We start from the raw sequence: 13,922 nt of genomic DNA, 5'->3' as shown, positions 1-13,922 counted from the left end.
GAAAGTAGTCCCATTGAAACCAGAAAACTGGATAAGGCCCAGACTTGTGCCTCCTCTCTCTGCATCATCTCTTGCATGGATTTAGGCCGGTTGCACACGGGAGTAAAAAATGCTGAGTTTTTTTACTGATCTGAAATGAGATGCATTGTTGTCTATGGGACAATGCACGCAGCTGAGTCAGTAATACAGTGTTGAGTACAGAGCAGTAAAACAAAATGGGTAAGAAGGAAAAAAAGAACATGGGACTTTACTGGTACAGTATAGGACAGACTCGTATTTATAAATGTACATATTTATTTGAAATGCATCTTGCAATGACATTGTAAAAAAATAATGCATGGCTAACCAGCCCAAATAGTAACGGCATAATCTTCTATAGCATGATATCCCCCAAAGGCTGACACTTTTCGCTTGTTGGCTTCTTCAGAACCCAAAAATTGGAGGAAAAGAGATCAGATGCCTTTGCTAAGAAAAAAAAAAAATATATATATATATATATATATATATATCTATCTAAATCATTAATCGTATAATATGTTTCACAAAACACCATAATCCTTAAAAAAAAGAAAACTGTTCTCCGCAAACTCACATATCGTCATGGACGGTGATGCGGGGCAACAGCACCCACACAGGAAGTCAACAAAGTGGTCTTGAATGCGCGTCCATAGCCAAAGCCCCTCCCAATGTCCCAAATCAAATGGTATCCTCTACCAAAGATCAAAGAGACCATCCCAGTGACGGGGAAGATAAAGGAGAGGGATGGTACATCCAAACCACAAGCGACAATAGGTCACTCAGGAGACAAGTAGCAGTTATATTCGTATGTAGATTAGTCCATACCAGATATATGCCATAGATGTGTTCAACAATATAATCTAAATACAATACATAAAAATCAATATGGAATTATCCGTTTCTTAAAGTATTCAAATAAATCTGGCAAGCCTTTCCCAAACACCCACCCAATATTGCTAATAAGGCAAGAGAACGTGCATAGAAGGTACAATGCCAAGCCTCAATATTTCGTAATATGAACAGTCTCCTTTAAATGACCACATATATCCGTACAAGATATCTTCTAAATCGGTGGCTCCAGTAATCAAACAAAGAAAAGCCATGCTCAAGAATCCCCCAATATCTCCTCTGTCATGTCAGCCAGTTTGTCTCATATCTCCTAGATCACTCCATATCATAATCTGCCCGCCGCAGTGCTTTCCAAGAGCAGCATGTGGCGGGGCGCTTAAATGGCGTCATCTGCCGGAAACACAACATGGATCCCTTAATCACTTTTCGCCCTGATAGCCACGGGGTGGAAGTGAACCACATCCACAAACAAGATTGCGCATACACAATCCTACATCACTTCCGCCCTGGTCAGACACGGCGGAAGTACAGCGCATGTGCGCCCAATCTAAAATTCACTACACGGCTTCACAGTATTATCTATTGCATACAGTGGTTTTAGAGCAGAGCACTGCCAGGCAACCACCACCTCAGGTCCACCACCTCGGGAGTCCCTAGGCTAAAATAGTCCAGTCTCCTAGATATTAACCATAGCCAACAGCCCCTGTTGCTCATAATATCTTTTGACAAACAAAGGAAGGAGAGACAGATATACTGTATTTTTCGCTCCATAAGACGCACCTAGATTTTAGAGGAGGAAAACAAGAAAAATATTCTGAACCAATGGACTGCAGACATAGTACAGGAGATGACCAGAGACTGCGGAGCTTTGGGGGGGGTACCCAAATTTGACAGGTACCCACTCCCACTTAAGTGGAGTTGTCCTCCCCGTAGTCTTGTGGGACACGTGACAGGTCCCAGAAGACTACAGGTGGCCATTCAAAAAGTGCAGCACAAGCTGTCAAAGCCGGGTGACCACACTGAAGATGCCGGCGAGAGAAGATGGCTGGTGAAAGCAGGACACCGCTGGACCGAGGAACAGGTTCTTCTGCAAAGTAGAACCAAGCGGCCGGCCTGGTATTCTAACGCGGCGGAAATACCGGGTCGGTCGCTCTATATTTTGCTCTATATTTTGCTCCATAAGACACACACAGACCTTTTCACCCATTTTTGGGGGGGAAAAAGTGCGTCTTATGGAGCGAAAAATACGGTAATTATATTCCCCATAAATCAACATACTCTGGCTGAATGTCCTGCGCTCTTCTACTGTTCTTATGGACAGACAGTCCAATAAATGGCTCAGCAACCACACCACCGTACTGCACCACATGTTAGAAAGTACAATGCGGAAAACTGCTTATTATATACATACAAACATAAAGATAAAGCCCCGTACAAACTTGATGTACAGCATCGGCATAGATAAAACAAATAGAAAATTTTTCATGTAAGCGCAGTAATTTATTCGCGTGTTTACTTGTTTAAGCCCCTTGCACATGAGCACCATAATTTACTGATGGTTACTCAGGAATTTGTGTCGCCCATGTGCAAGGGGCCACATTACTAGCAATGAAGAACACCGGTTTATGCCCCTTGCACAAAGGCATCACAAGTTCCTGAGTAAACATCAGTAAATTATGGAGCCCGTATGCAAGGTCCCTTAATCTCATTCATCTCTCACACCCAATTCAGTCATAGAGGGCGGATCAGTTTATGCCAATGTCTTATGATGGTGGGGGCAGCAGAAAGCATATGGCGTTGAAGGTCTGTCTTAATAGAGTTGACTGAGCTAGGGAGATGTATCCCTAATTTTTAATAAAGATTTCCCAGTTCCTGACCATGCTATAGCCAAAAGATGGCTACAGCGCGGTCAGCTAGTTCTGGGAGGGTGTCCATGGATGGTACTCCCAGAACATCGCCCTTCTGGGGTGGGCATCGGGCGCGATCTGTGATCGCTTTGTCCTTCAGACAATGGAGTCCAGACTGCGTATACTTTTACTATAGATACAGTCAGGCTTTGTGTGATGTGCAGCATTTGTGGAAACTTCTGTTTTCCTTTTTATGCCGTTCCCTTCACTGTCTAATCACAGGCTGGGGAGGGACCAGACAGTTGAATTACTTAAATACAACAGACAACAGGATGGCTGTGCAAATCTCAGAAATTAATGTAAATTTCAAATCCTTTGGCAGGTGACTCTCATATGCATATTGTCTGTGTATTTAGCAGTTTATCTGATATTCAACTTTCACTCTCCTTGGTAGTTTATCTGGTATTCAACTTTTAATCTTTTTGGTAGGATTATGTGAACTGTGATCCCATTGACATTGTATAGCTAAAACTGTAAAAAGGCCATGGCTTTCTTTTGATGCACTTGAGTCCAGAAGAGGAATGTCAGTGACCTGACTTCTGTATGTACTTTGTGTTGTCTGGTATGGGTATGCTTTCACAAAATGTAATCCTACTCTTCGAGCAAAGGCGGCTCCACCAATAACATGAACGCCTGTTGGTTAAAGAAAGTAAATTTTTCTTCACAGGCATGTCGTCCTGCTGCTGGAGGTTCGGGGAGTGATCATTCCTCCTCATCCTGCCCCACTACGGATGTCATCCGGGTGAGTGAATTCTTTATGCATATTGGAGAAAATAGTGGATATTTTAGGAAATAAGGAAGGAAACGAAGTGTGTTCACAAGCGTCATTTTGTTTTAGTTTAGGTAGAACTGATGCCGAGATGCTCTGTGTCTCAGAGAATCCTTTTATAGGGCTAGGTAATTTAGAAGGCTGTTATCTGCTAGTATATTACAGTATACACAGCTTCTTCTGCATTCGTGCACCATTGCCTCCATTGCACAGCCCTCAGAGCTGCTGTAAATCATGCCTCTTGCTGCTCAGTGAAGGCAGAAAGTGTTGTTGGCACGATTGGCCTGTAGCTCTTGGGAATGTGCGCAGCACTAGGTGACCCTGCACCCTGAAGCAAGAAGTGCATTCACAGGCAGGTTCACCAGTTAAAATTATAGAAAGTAAATTAAATTTAAAAAAGTGCAAAATTAAAGTTGCATATCATGTATTTCATTTTCATTTCTGCTTTAAATACACTTTGTTGGCTGTACTGGCTGCTCTGATAGTTGCTTTGATTTTTATCTGTGTGACTTAAAATTAAACTTGTAATATGTTGCCAAAGCCTCTTACTGGTCTGAAAATATCCTTGTTGCATTGTGGGATAAACTGTGCATTGTCTTTCGTTTTTTTTTTTTTTTTTTTTTTTTCTCTATTATTTATCCCTTTTTAGTTTAATCTGTCTGAGATCTCTGTGTACAAGCTACAAAAGCAGATAATGAAACATTAAATGAGGCCATGTGATGGGTCAGAGTCTCTAACAAGATGTATAAATTAGCAAAGTGAACTGTGAACATTCAGAATCACTACTTAACTCCATAATCAGAAGCCTTGTTTTCTTGTCTAGCTTGAATGCTAACGAGGCTGAGCAATCTTTAAAAGCAAATGGATGGACTTCAAGAAATATACAGGGATCAAAGAAAGTTGTTCTCGTGTATGAAAGCATCCTAATATCAAACTTCAGGCAAATGCTTACGTAGCATTGGAATCTATATCTGTTATTACTGTCAAGGGATATCTAATTCTGCCTTGTGATTTAGGGTGCATTCACACCTTTGAATGCATCCTGGCTGCAATTAGATGCGAGAACCCCAGCCTGGATTCCTGCTTTTATATGCAAGTATGCAGCCCCATTGAAAACCACATAAAACGGTCTGCTTTCCCAGCTAATCACTGCCACTTGCATGTGAGTGATCGGCCCTGGACTCCGATTGCCTGTGTCCAGAGCCGATCACACGCATGTGCAGCAGATTCTGATTGCTCCAGTTTTAGCAAATCTCCCCCTATATGTGTGGCTGTGATTAGGTGCGAAAACCAGCAGCCTCCCATTGCTATCAATGGAGCTGACTGTTCACAGGAACCCCCACTAGGATGCTTGCATCCAATCGCTGGTAGGGTGCATTTACAGGTGTGAATGCACCCTTATGCATATTCACCCCCTACTGCCTCCACCCACCAGTTTACTTACTGCCCTGGAGATTGCCAATCATTTCAGGAACAAGATCAACAAAATTTGTGATGAGATCTCCAGTGGCAAGCTTTCTCCTCCAACCAACATACCAAGTCCAACACCACACTGAATACTCTCCTCCTTTGACGCTGTTGCCACTGAGGACGTTGCCAAACTCCTTTCCGAGGCCCACCTCACCAACTGTCCCCTCACATTTGTGAAGGCCTCCTTCCTGCTCTATCCTAAACTCTCTAACCCACATCAACCTCCCCCTCTCCACTGGCTCCTTTCCCTCCCTACTCAGACAGGCACTGGTTACCCCCATACTTGCTACCTCCCCAACAACAACCTTCTCAATCCCCTAGAGTCTGGCTTCCGTCCTCAACATTCCACTGAAACTGCTTAAAGTCACTAACGACCTACTACTTGCTAAAACCAATGGCCATTACTTTATATTCTTACCCTAGGTTCACACCTAAACGTTTCCTGCAGTGTTTTTGCAGAAACACAGTACAGTCCATTTAACATGATTTCCTATGGGACATGTTCACATCTGAGCGTTTTTCACCCGTGTGTTTTTTGGAAAGGGTCAGGGACTTTTTTGAGCGCAAAACGTTGCCTTTATGGTTCTATAGACTTCAGTGGGAACACTGCAGAAAAGCATGTATCACGTTTTTGTTGCATTTTCGCTGCGTTTTTGCAAAACTGTAAGCGCAAAAAGCACTGCAGAAACGGATCAAATGCAACCTGCATAGGTGTGAACCTAGACTTGGACCTTTTCGCTGCCTTTTAACACAAACACCCGCTTCTCCTCATTAAACTCCACTCCCTTGGCCTCCTTGACTCTGCTCTTCCCTGGTTCTCCTCTTAACTATCTCCTCTTAACTATCTCAGCGTAACCTACAACACCAACGCCTCCGCTCCCCTTCCTCTATCTGTTGGAGCACCCCAAGGCTCTGTCCTTGGGCCCCTCTTATTCTCTCTACATCTCCTCCCTGGGTCAGTTGACAACCTCCCATAGCTTCCAATACCACCTCTATGCTGATGACACCCAGGTTTATTTCTCCACTCCCCAGCTTACACCCTCGTTATCCTCACATATCACAAATCTACTGAGCGATATATCGGTATAAATGTCACACCGTTTCCTCAAACTCAATCTTTCTAAAAACAAGTTTGTAATATTTCCTCCTCATTGATTTCCCCATCTCCCCCCCCCACCTCACCTCATGACTTTACCATTTTAGATCAACCGCACAACCTTTGAACCCTCCCCACATGCCAGGGTGCCATGTGTAATCCTAGACTCTGACCTCTCCTTACGGGTCCCACATCCAATCACTGGCTAAATCCTGCCTCCTCAACCTCCACAGCATTTTCAAAATGCGCCCCTTCCTAACGACACCATAAAACTTATCCACGCATTTTTTATATCCCACCTTAATTACTACAACTCCCTCCTTACCGGCCTACCTTTTTATACCAGCTATCCCCCCTCCAGTCTATTATGAATGCTGCTGCTAGATTTATACACCTTACCAACTGAGCAGCGACTGCTGCCCCTCTCTGCCAATCCCTTCACTGGCTTCCACTAGCCCAATGTATAACATTGAAAATACTAACCACGTACAAAGCCATCCACAACACTGCCCACAGCTACATCACCAACCTCATCCACAGATATCCGCTCCACTCCTCCCAACACATCTTACTCTCTAGCTCCCTTGTCACCTCCTCCCATGCTTGCCTCCAGGACTTCTCCAGAACCTCTTCCATCCTCGAACTCCCTACCCTAGTATGTCAAGTCAGCACCCACCCTGTCTGCCTTTAGGTAATCTTTGAAAACTCACTTATCCTCCTAGATTGTAAGCTCCGAGGAGCAGGGCCCTCCTATCCCTCTTGTATTGAACTGTATTGTTACTGTATTGTCTCCCATTATATTGTTAGGATTTGATTTGGGATGGGGTTGTGTGGTTTGGGGGGGTGGGATGGAGGGTGGGGCATTTGCACCCATTAAATATTATATCCCTGTATACTGGTGTTACATGGCGCAAAAGATTAAATTAAGCAGCACATCTTGGCCAACATGCACTAGGTAAAGTCAAGTGTTTTTTAGATGCTTACTTGCAGTGTTCCTTGTTTCCAAAAGTTAAACACAGTGACTAAGTGGTTAGCACTTTTATGTAGCAGCACTGGGGTGGTCTGTTTGGATACCAACCATGGCACTACCTGCACAGAGTTTGTTCTCCCTTTGCCAAATGGGTTTCCTCTTGGTACTCTGGTTTCCTCCCACGTTCCAAAGGCATGCTGATAGGTTAATTGGCCCTGATATGTGTATAATATGTATGAATGTGCGGGACCTTAGATTGTAAGCTCCTTGAGGGCAGAGACTGATGTGAATGTACATTTATATATGTAAAGCGCTGTGTAAATTGAGGGCGCTATATAAGTACTTGAAAGAGATGAAATCCATAAAAGACTTGTATTCACTTGCAAGATGCCATTGAACTTGTGGCAAATAAGGTTTAATGTTGATAAATGTAAAGTTATGCACTTTTGGGCTAAGAATATGCATGCATCATACATACTAAGGGGAGTACAACTTTTTGTTTTCACCTGCAGGAGCAAATTGGATCAGGCTTTGCTGGGGTTTTTTTGCCTTCCATTGGGTCAATTGTGGGTATAGGATTTATAACCTTTTTTGGTTGAACTGGATGGATTTTTGTCTTTTTTTTTTTTTTTTTTTTTTTTTTTCAGCCAGACTAACTATGTAACTTGGTAGATTTTTTTTTCTTTTTTAATTTTTATTTGCGTTTGTTTTAAAAGGTGGTATAAAACAGAGCCTCTGGGCATTCCTCAGCTCACTTGGTACAATCTTAAGAACAAAACAACAAAAATGAACTACAGCTCACACAATCCTGTAACAAATGACATTGGTTAGGTATTATATACGGCTAAATAGAGGTCCTGGCAGTTATAGGAGAATAAAAAGGATATATGTTGGGAGGGTACTCCGGTCCAGGCATTACTTCCTGGAGGCATTCAGGAAACCCTGGGGATCATTGGAAAGGTCAGGAGGATGGTGAAGCATTAGACAAGCAGAAGTAAAGGGGACGTCTCAGTTCACCTTAAATCGGCCAAAACTGTAAAGGAGGATACTAAACACACATCCCAAATTTTATTAAACTTTAATTTTTTTTTTTTTTTTTTCGGACAGCCCCTTGATATATATGTCCATTTGTAGGATGGCACCACAAAATTGACCAGTGTCTTTCAATAACTTAAGGAAGGGGATTGGGCCGCCTTCCCAGTTCAGAACAATGGTCTTTCTTGCATAAAGAGTAATAGACCAAGGAGCGTCCTAACAGCTCTGGTATGAGCCAGAGAATTGATCAGGTCTGAGAGGCACACATCCACCGTCTGCAGAATGGTTATGGTTTTCAGGGAGCGGATAAACTCCTGGATCTCCTTCCATATATTTTAGTTCTGTCCCTTCACCTCTGCTTTCTGGATGAAGTTCTCTGAGGCGGTACCACAGAGTCAACAATTGGATGCCCCTTCTGGAAACATTCTATGTAGCCTGGCTAGCGTTAAATAGGCCATATGCAAAATTTTAAATTGTATCAGTTTGTCTCTGGTGGCCACTAAGTGTGCAAAAGGGGTAGTCCCAAGCATCTTCCCAATCCTCCCCCTCAAGCTCTGCAATCTCCGCCTGCCATTTTAATTGTAAGGGATGTAGACCTATGTGAATTGTAGGTAGCATTGCTTTATAAATAGCTGACAGTGGCTTCTTTAGGGATGGGTCACGTAAAAGGGACTCCAGATCAACTGCCAACAGATGGATTGGAACTTGCTAGAAAATTTGACTACTTGCATGTCATAGCCCTCTTCTCCTCTGGCAGTCTCTACTGTTTTTGCTAGCTGATCTCCTCCACCCCTCACTTCCCTTCATTAACTTTTATGTAGCTGCTGTAGCAGGATCAAAAAGGGAATGTTATAGTGTCTTTTGGGTGATGGCTCTGTGTATGCTGGGACTACTGACCTCACATCCACGATGGCGGCACCCAGCAGCAGTCTCCAGCCTTTTTGATGTACACCAAAAGGAGACCTTTACTGCTGGTTCACACTGATGCAAATTGTCATGCGATTTGACAGTTTTAAATTGCATGAGGAATCGCATCCAATGTTCGGCAATGAAACCATTCTAATCTAACTTTCTTGGAGTCGCACTGATTAGAAAAGTAGTTCCTGTACTACTTTTGTAGTTTTTTAAGTGTCTTGCATGGATATCTGTGCATGAAGTCGCACAGAGGTCTATGAAGTTGCACCCAAAGTCTCACTGCCATCTGACTTTGGATTGAACTTTGAAATCATGCGACTTCATTTCAGTGTGAACCATGACTTGCATTTAACATTTTATGCATGTTTGTTATTTCCCTGCAAGTATCTTATGGGAAGATTTTTGTTGAAATGAATGGCCTGGCAATAGGATTTCTGTGAAGTCATAAGTGAGGGATGAAGATGCAGTTATAGCCTGTAAATGATATACTTGCACTTTGGAGTACCTATACAGAGACACTATCCTCTTGCTCATTTTAAGCAAAATGACATTGTAAAGCCCACACTCCTGAACACTTTACACTGTCCTCTCCAGTGCTCCACATTGCGTGTTCCTCAATCGCTACCAAAACACCTGGTATCAACGCTGTTGTTGATTGCCTCCTTTGTCGTCTGGACGTATGTGGGTCTATTGACTGCCTTCTATGCCAGAACACTGCATCATAGTAACTCACATGGTCCCTGCCCCCCATGCCCAAATCCCAAAAATGAAAAGTATTTTGCTATAGTGGTCACAGAGCAGTTGGGAGGAGTGCTGGAGAGGAGTGTTTTACAGTGATCACGGGGCTGTCACTTGCCTGATGAAGGGGCCCTGCGTGGCTCCGAAACGTTGCCTCAGCGCTATGTGACCTTGGAACAAAACCTTACCTCTTTGAGGAATCCTTGGTGTGCTGGTGACCTTTCTTCACACTGAGTCTATATTTTCCAGCCTGTGATCACTGCAGTACCCAGCAATTCTGAACAGCCACTGTCAGGAACGTGTGCATTGGGATTATTGTGATTGGGCTTGTTCTTTCACAGTTGCCTGCTAAAACACCTGGTGTCAATGCTGCTATTGCTGTGACATCGCCTCCCTCGTCGTGGGAGTATGTGGGTCTAGCGACTGGCTTCTATGCCTGAACTCTGCATCACAGTAGCTCAAGTGGTCCCTGCTCCGCACCTCATCCCAGAAGCACAAGGTATTTTGCAGTAGTGGTCGCAGAGCAGTGGGGTGGAGTGTTGGAGAGGAGTGTATAAAGTGTACAAGGGTTGCCCTTTATTGCCGTAAATGGGCAAGTTGGTAGTATCTTTTTAGTGTAAGAATATCTGAGGCAAGGTCCACTTTGACAGGTATTTTGCTCACACCTCACCTTTTTTTTATATTTTGTCTGTTGTGCATTGCTGTTTGTAATCATCATTGTCCTCCTTTCCTCCAGCGGATGAAGTTCTTATTGCTGCAGCAGAAGTACCTGGAATACTTGGAAGACGGCAAAGTCCTGGAAGCACTGCAAGTCTTACGCTGTGAGCTGACACCACTGAAATACAATACAGAGAGGATTCATGTCCTCAGTGGGTAAGAGGTTGTTGTTCATTCATCCACTAGCTCTAGGCACTCTGTGTATATGCAATGAATGGGTAACACAACGCAGCATTCGGGTTATAACAAATCATCTGAAGTGTAAATTTCTAGTTTGTTTGTCACTGGTGGTTTATTTTAGTTGGTGCTTTTTTGCCATTATCACAATGTTTACAATGGAGTACTACCTCTATAAGTGTGTTTCCCTAAAATGAAGATTGCTGTAAAGGTTAACCGCTTGCTGACCGTCCAGAGTACATTATACATTTAACACATGTACATCTTCCAGCCTGCACAGGTTAAGAGATGACTAAGGGCTCCCAGTACCCTGTGGGATCACAATGTCAACAGCTCTGCTTCCAATACCAGTGAGCTGTGAATGGCCCACAGCTATCACAAGGTACCTGGGTCAATTACCGCACTCTGTACCTTGTGATTAGCTGTAGCCAATTACAGATACAGCAATCAAAGTGTTAAAAAAAAAAAAAAAATGATTTCCCATCTTCCCCAAGACCAGAGTAGTACAGGGTGGGTTACAGGAACTACTGATGAAAATTATTTACGAAAAAATTAAATTAAATTCCCCCCCCCCCGCAATGTCACCAGTTGATGTCCTTGATCACTATGATCACCACCACACCAGTCATATAATATGCTGTACTGCACTAGTGTCAGTATGTAAAAAAAAAATAAAATTGTGAAAAAAATACTTTAATTTGTTAACTTAAAGAGGAATTTAAAGAGTCCAGACTCCCCACCAACACTCTAGAAGTGAAAGCCATCAAATTAATTCTGCAACACTGGACCCCCCTAGTCACCTAGTCACTGTCGGTGGACAACACCACAGCAGTGGGCTACATAAACCAGGGTGGCACCAGAAGGTGCACTGCCCTAAGAGAAACACATTTGTTACCTGCCTGGGTGGAAAATAACATTACAACACTTTCTGCTGTCCATATTCTTGGCATGGACCAAGTGGCAGACCTCTTAAGCCTCTGATGCCTAGACCAACCAGGGGAGTGGTCTGTTCACTCTGAGATCTTACTGCTGTGCAAGATAGAGCTAGAAAGGATTCGGTGATCCCCATTGAATCAGTTTGGCCCATAAGAGTGTGGTACTCAAACTCCTAGCAGATGAGCCTTGGCCTCTTCCGAACAGACCAGATTTGCTGGCACAAGGATCCCTTATTCCACCCTGCTTCTCTAGTTGCTGGTTGTAATAGACCTTTTGAGACCAAGGCCCTGAAAAATAGGGGTATCTCCTGACTCACTTTTTCCCCATCTTGCTTTTGCACGATCTACCATCACACATGGAAGGCTTACTTTGCCTGTTGTGAGAACAGACATCTGAGTCCCAGAGAGTACCGTTTTTGTATTTTGACCTTTTCCCCCCCCTTCAAGCATTGCAGTAGCTTGGAAATTAAAAAAATAAAGTTTTGCAAAATAATTTTAATTTCATTTAATTTCCATAGTCCTTCTACAGTCCATGTTTTTGCACACAACAGTCTCATATATTGCAGGTAAACTCACACATACAGGTGGAGTGATCAATATTCCAGCAAGATAGAAATGGTAGGGGCAACTTCACAACCAAAACTCTGTTTGGAGAGATTTGTGGCAGCTACAAGTCTGTTTTCTGTGGCAGTTTTGTAGATACCTAAAGAATTTGCCACTTTAGCTGGCTATAAAACTTGATATGCAACTAGAAATCACTGGGATACCTTGACCAGCAGCCGCTGCATTGGATGAGTCAGTAGCTTGTCTATTCAAAACACTTAAATGTTGTGCAGTGACCAAGCTGTAAGTTGTAGGATTGCTGTGACAGTCCTTTCACTGCATTTTTTTCTAGGGACAAATCTACAGAATTTGTAAATACTAATTTACAACTAATATTTGTGTCTTAGGTATTTAATGTGTAGTCATGCTGAAGACCTTCGTGCAAAAGCAGAGTGGGAAGGTAAAGGGGCAACATCACGCTCTAAACTTCTCGATAAACTACAGAGTAAGTACAATTTTCTTAAAATTTTATTTCAGCTTGCCATTTGCGGCTTTAGAAAGTCCAGCTTCAGCCAAAGCTATTTATTTTGTTTTGAAAGAGAGCTGACTGGTTAGAGCCATGTCTGTCAGCTTAAATGTATAGGATGCTTCAGCTGCAGCCCCTGATATCACCGAAAGGCTGCACATAATATTCAGTAGATGTAATCCTAGTGAGGATAGACTACAGATATACTAGAGGAAATTATGGTCAGAGACTGTGGAGATGCAACAGCTTTAGGCTGAAGACTGGAGATTTACTGAAAAAAACGGTGGGGTTGATTCTCTAAAACTGGGGAGTACAAAATCTGGTGCAGCTCTGCATAGAAATCAATCAGCTTCTAGGTTTTTGTCAAAACTTAACCTCTTCACGCCGGCCGAACGCAAATATGCGGCCTCCCGGCGTCTGAGCCTAGACACCGAGCGGCCGCACATTTGCGTTCTATTAAAAAAGAACATATGTGCTGAGAGTTCGCGCCCTGCGTGCTCTGAGCACACATGTCCGGTACTCCCGATCTCCTTCGAGCGGTCACATGACCCTAAAACCCGCCCCACCTCCTGGCTTCTGAAACCCTTAAAGGGCTGGGAGGCGCCCGCGCGAAGGGGTTAAGGTCTTTGGGAACATGTTCCCTGTACCTGCAAAAAAAGTGGTGTGTGTGTGTGTGTGTGTGTGTGTGTGTGTGTGTGTGTGTGTGTGTGTGTGTGTGTGTGTGTGTGTGTGTGTGTGTGTGTGTGTGTGTGTGTGTGTGTGTGTGTGTGTGTGTGTGTGTGTGTGTGTGTGTGTGTGTGTGTGTGTTTATTAAAAAAAAAAGTGAACTTGTCCTTTATTGAACAACCTGACATTAGAAGCTGATTTGGCTACCATGCACAATCTCACCAGGTTTTACACTCTCCAGTCAATGAACCCCAGTGAGAATCTGAGGACATAACATGAAGCTAGCAGATATCCTGCTATTACCCCTTTTACAAATCGATGTTCTTCCTCCAACTCCAGAATGCTAGGGTCCAAGGGTTGCACAACAAATACCAAAGGGCTGCAGGTTGGGCACTAAGGGAATTAGAGCTTCCCTCAGGCTTTAATTACTGTCTGTGTTCTGTAATAGTTGATTTACCTTCAGTTTCTGACACAACTGGAATAGATGGGAAATTCAGCTGAGGCGCTAACAAAATCATATTTTTAGTACAGTGAAGCACTAGGACGGCTGACAATGTTTTGTTGCGATATGTGGTTTCCTGTCCTGGTGAA

General features: G+C 43.3%; 1 protein-coding gene across 2 annotated transcripts in view; it reads left to right on the top strand.

The window, feature by feature from the left end:
• Window positions 1-13,922, top strand: part of WDR26 (WD repeat domain 26) — a 119,172-nt gene that overhangs the window by 66,728 nt on the left and 38,522 nt on the right. The window contains exons 4-6 of one of the 2 annotated variants that reach the window (XM_089685070.1): window positions 3,442-3,516; window positions 10,504-10,640; window positions 12,547-12,644. In XM_089685070.1, coding sequence (XP_089541196.1) covers window positions 3,442-3,516; window positions 10,504-10,640; window positions 12,547-12,644 — 310 coding nt within the window. The remainder of the gene's footprint in view (window positions 1-3,441; window positions 3,517-10,503; window positions 10,641-12,546; window positions 12,645-13,922) is intronic. The other variant, XM_089685071.1, reaches the window with a different exon arrangement.

Source organism: Staurois parvus, unplaced genomic scaffold (genome assembly GCF_062004578.1).
Source record: "Staurois parvus isolate SC_StPar_1 unplaced genomic scaffold, SC_StPar_1.0 ptg000362l, whole genome shotgun sequence".
Taxonomy (NCBI): Eukaryota; Metazoa; Chordata; class Amphibia; order Anura; family Ranidae; genus Staurois; species Staurois parvus.
The sequence above is the reverse complement of the archived record's forward strand: the minus strand, read 5'-3'. Positions and strand labels throughout refer to the sequence as shown.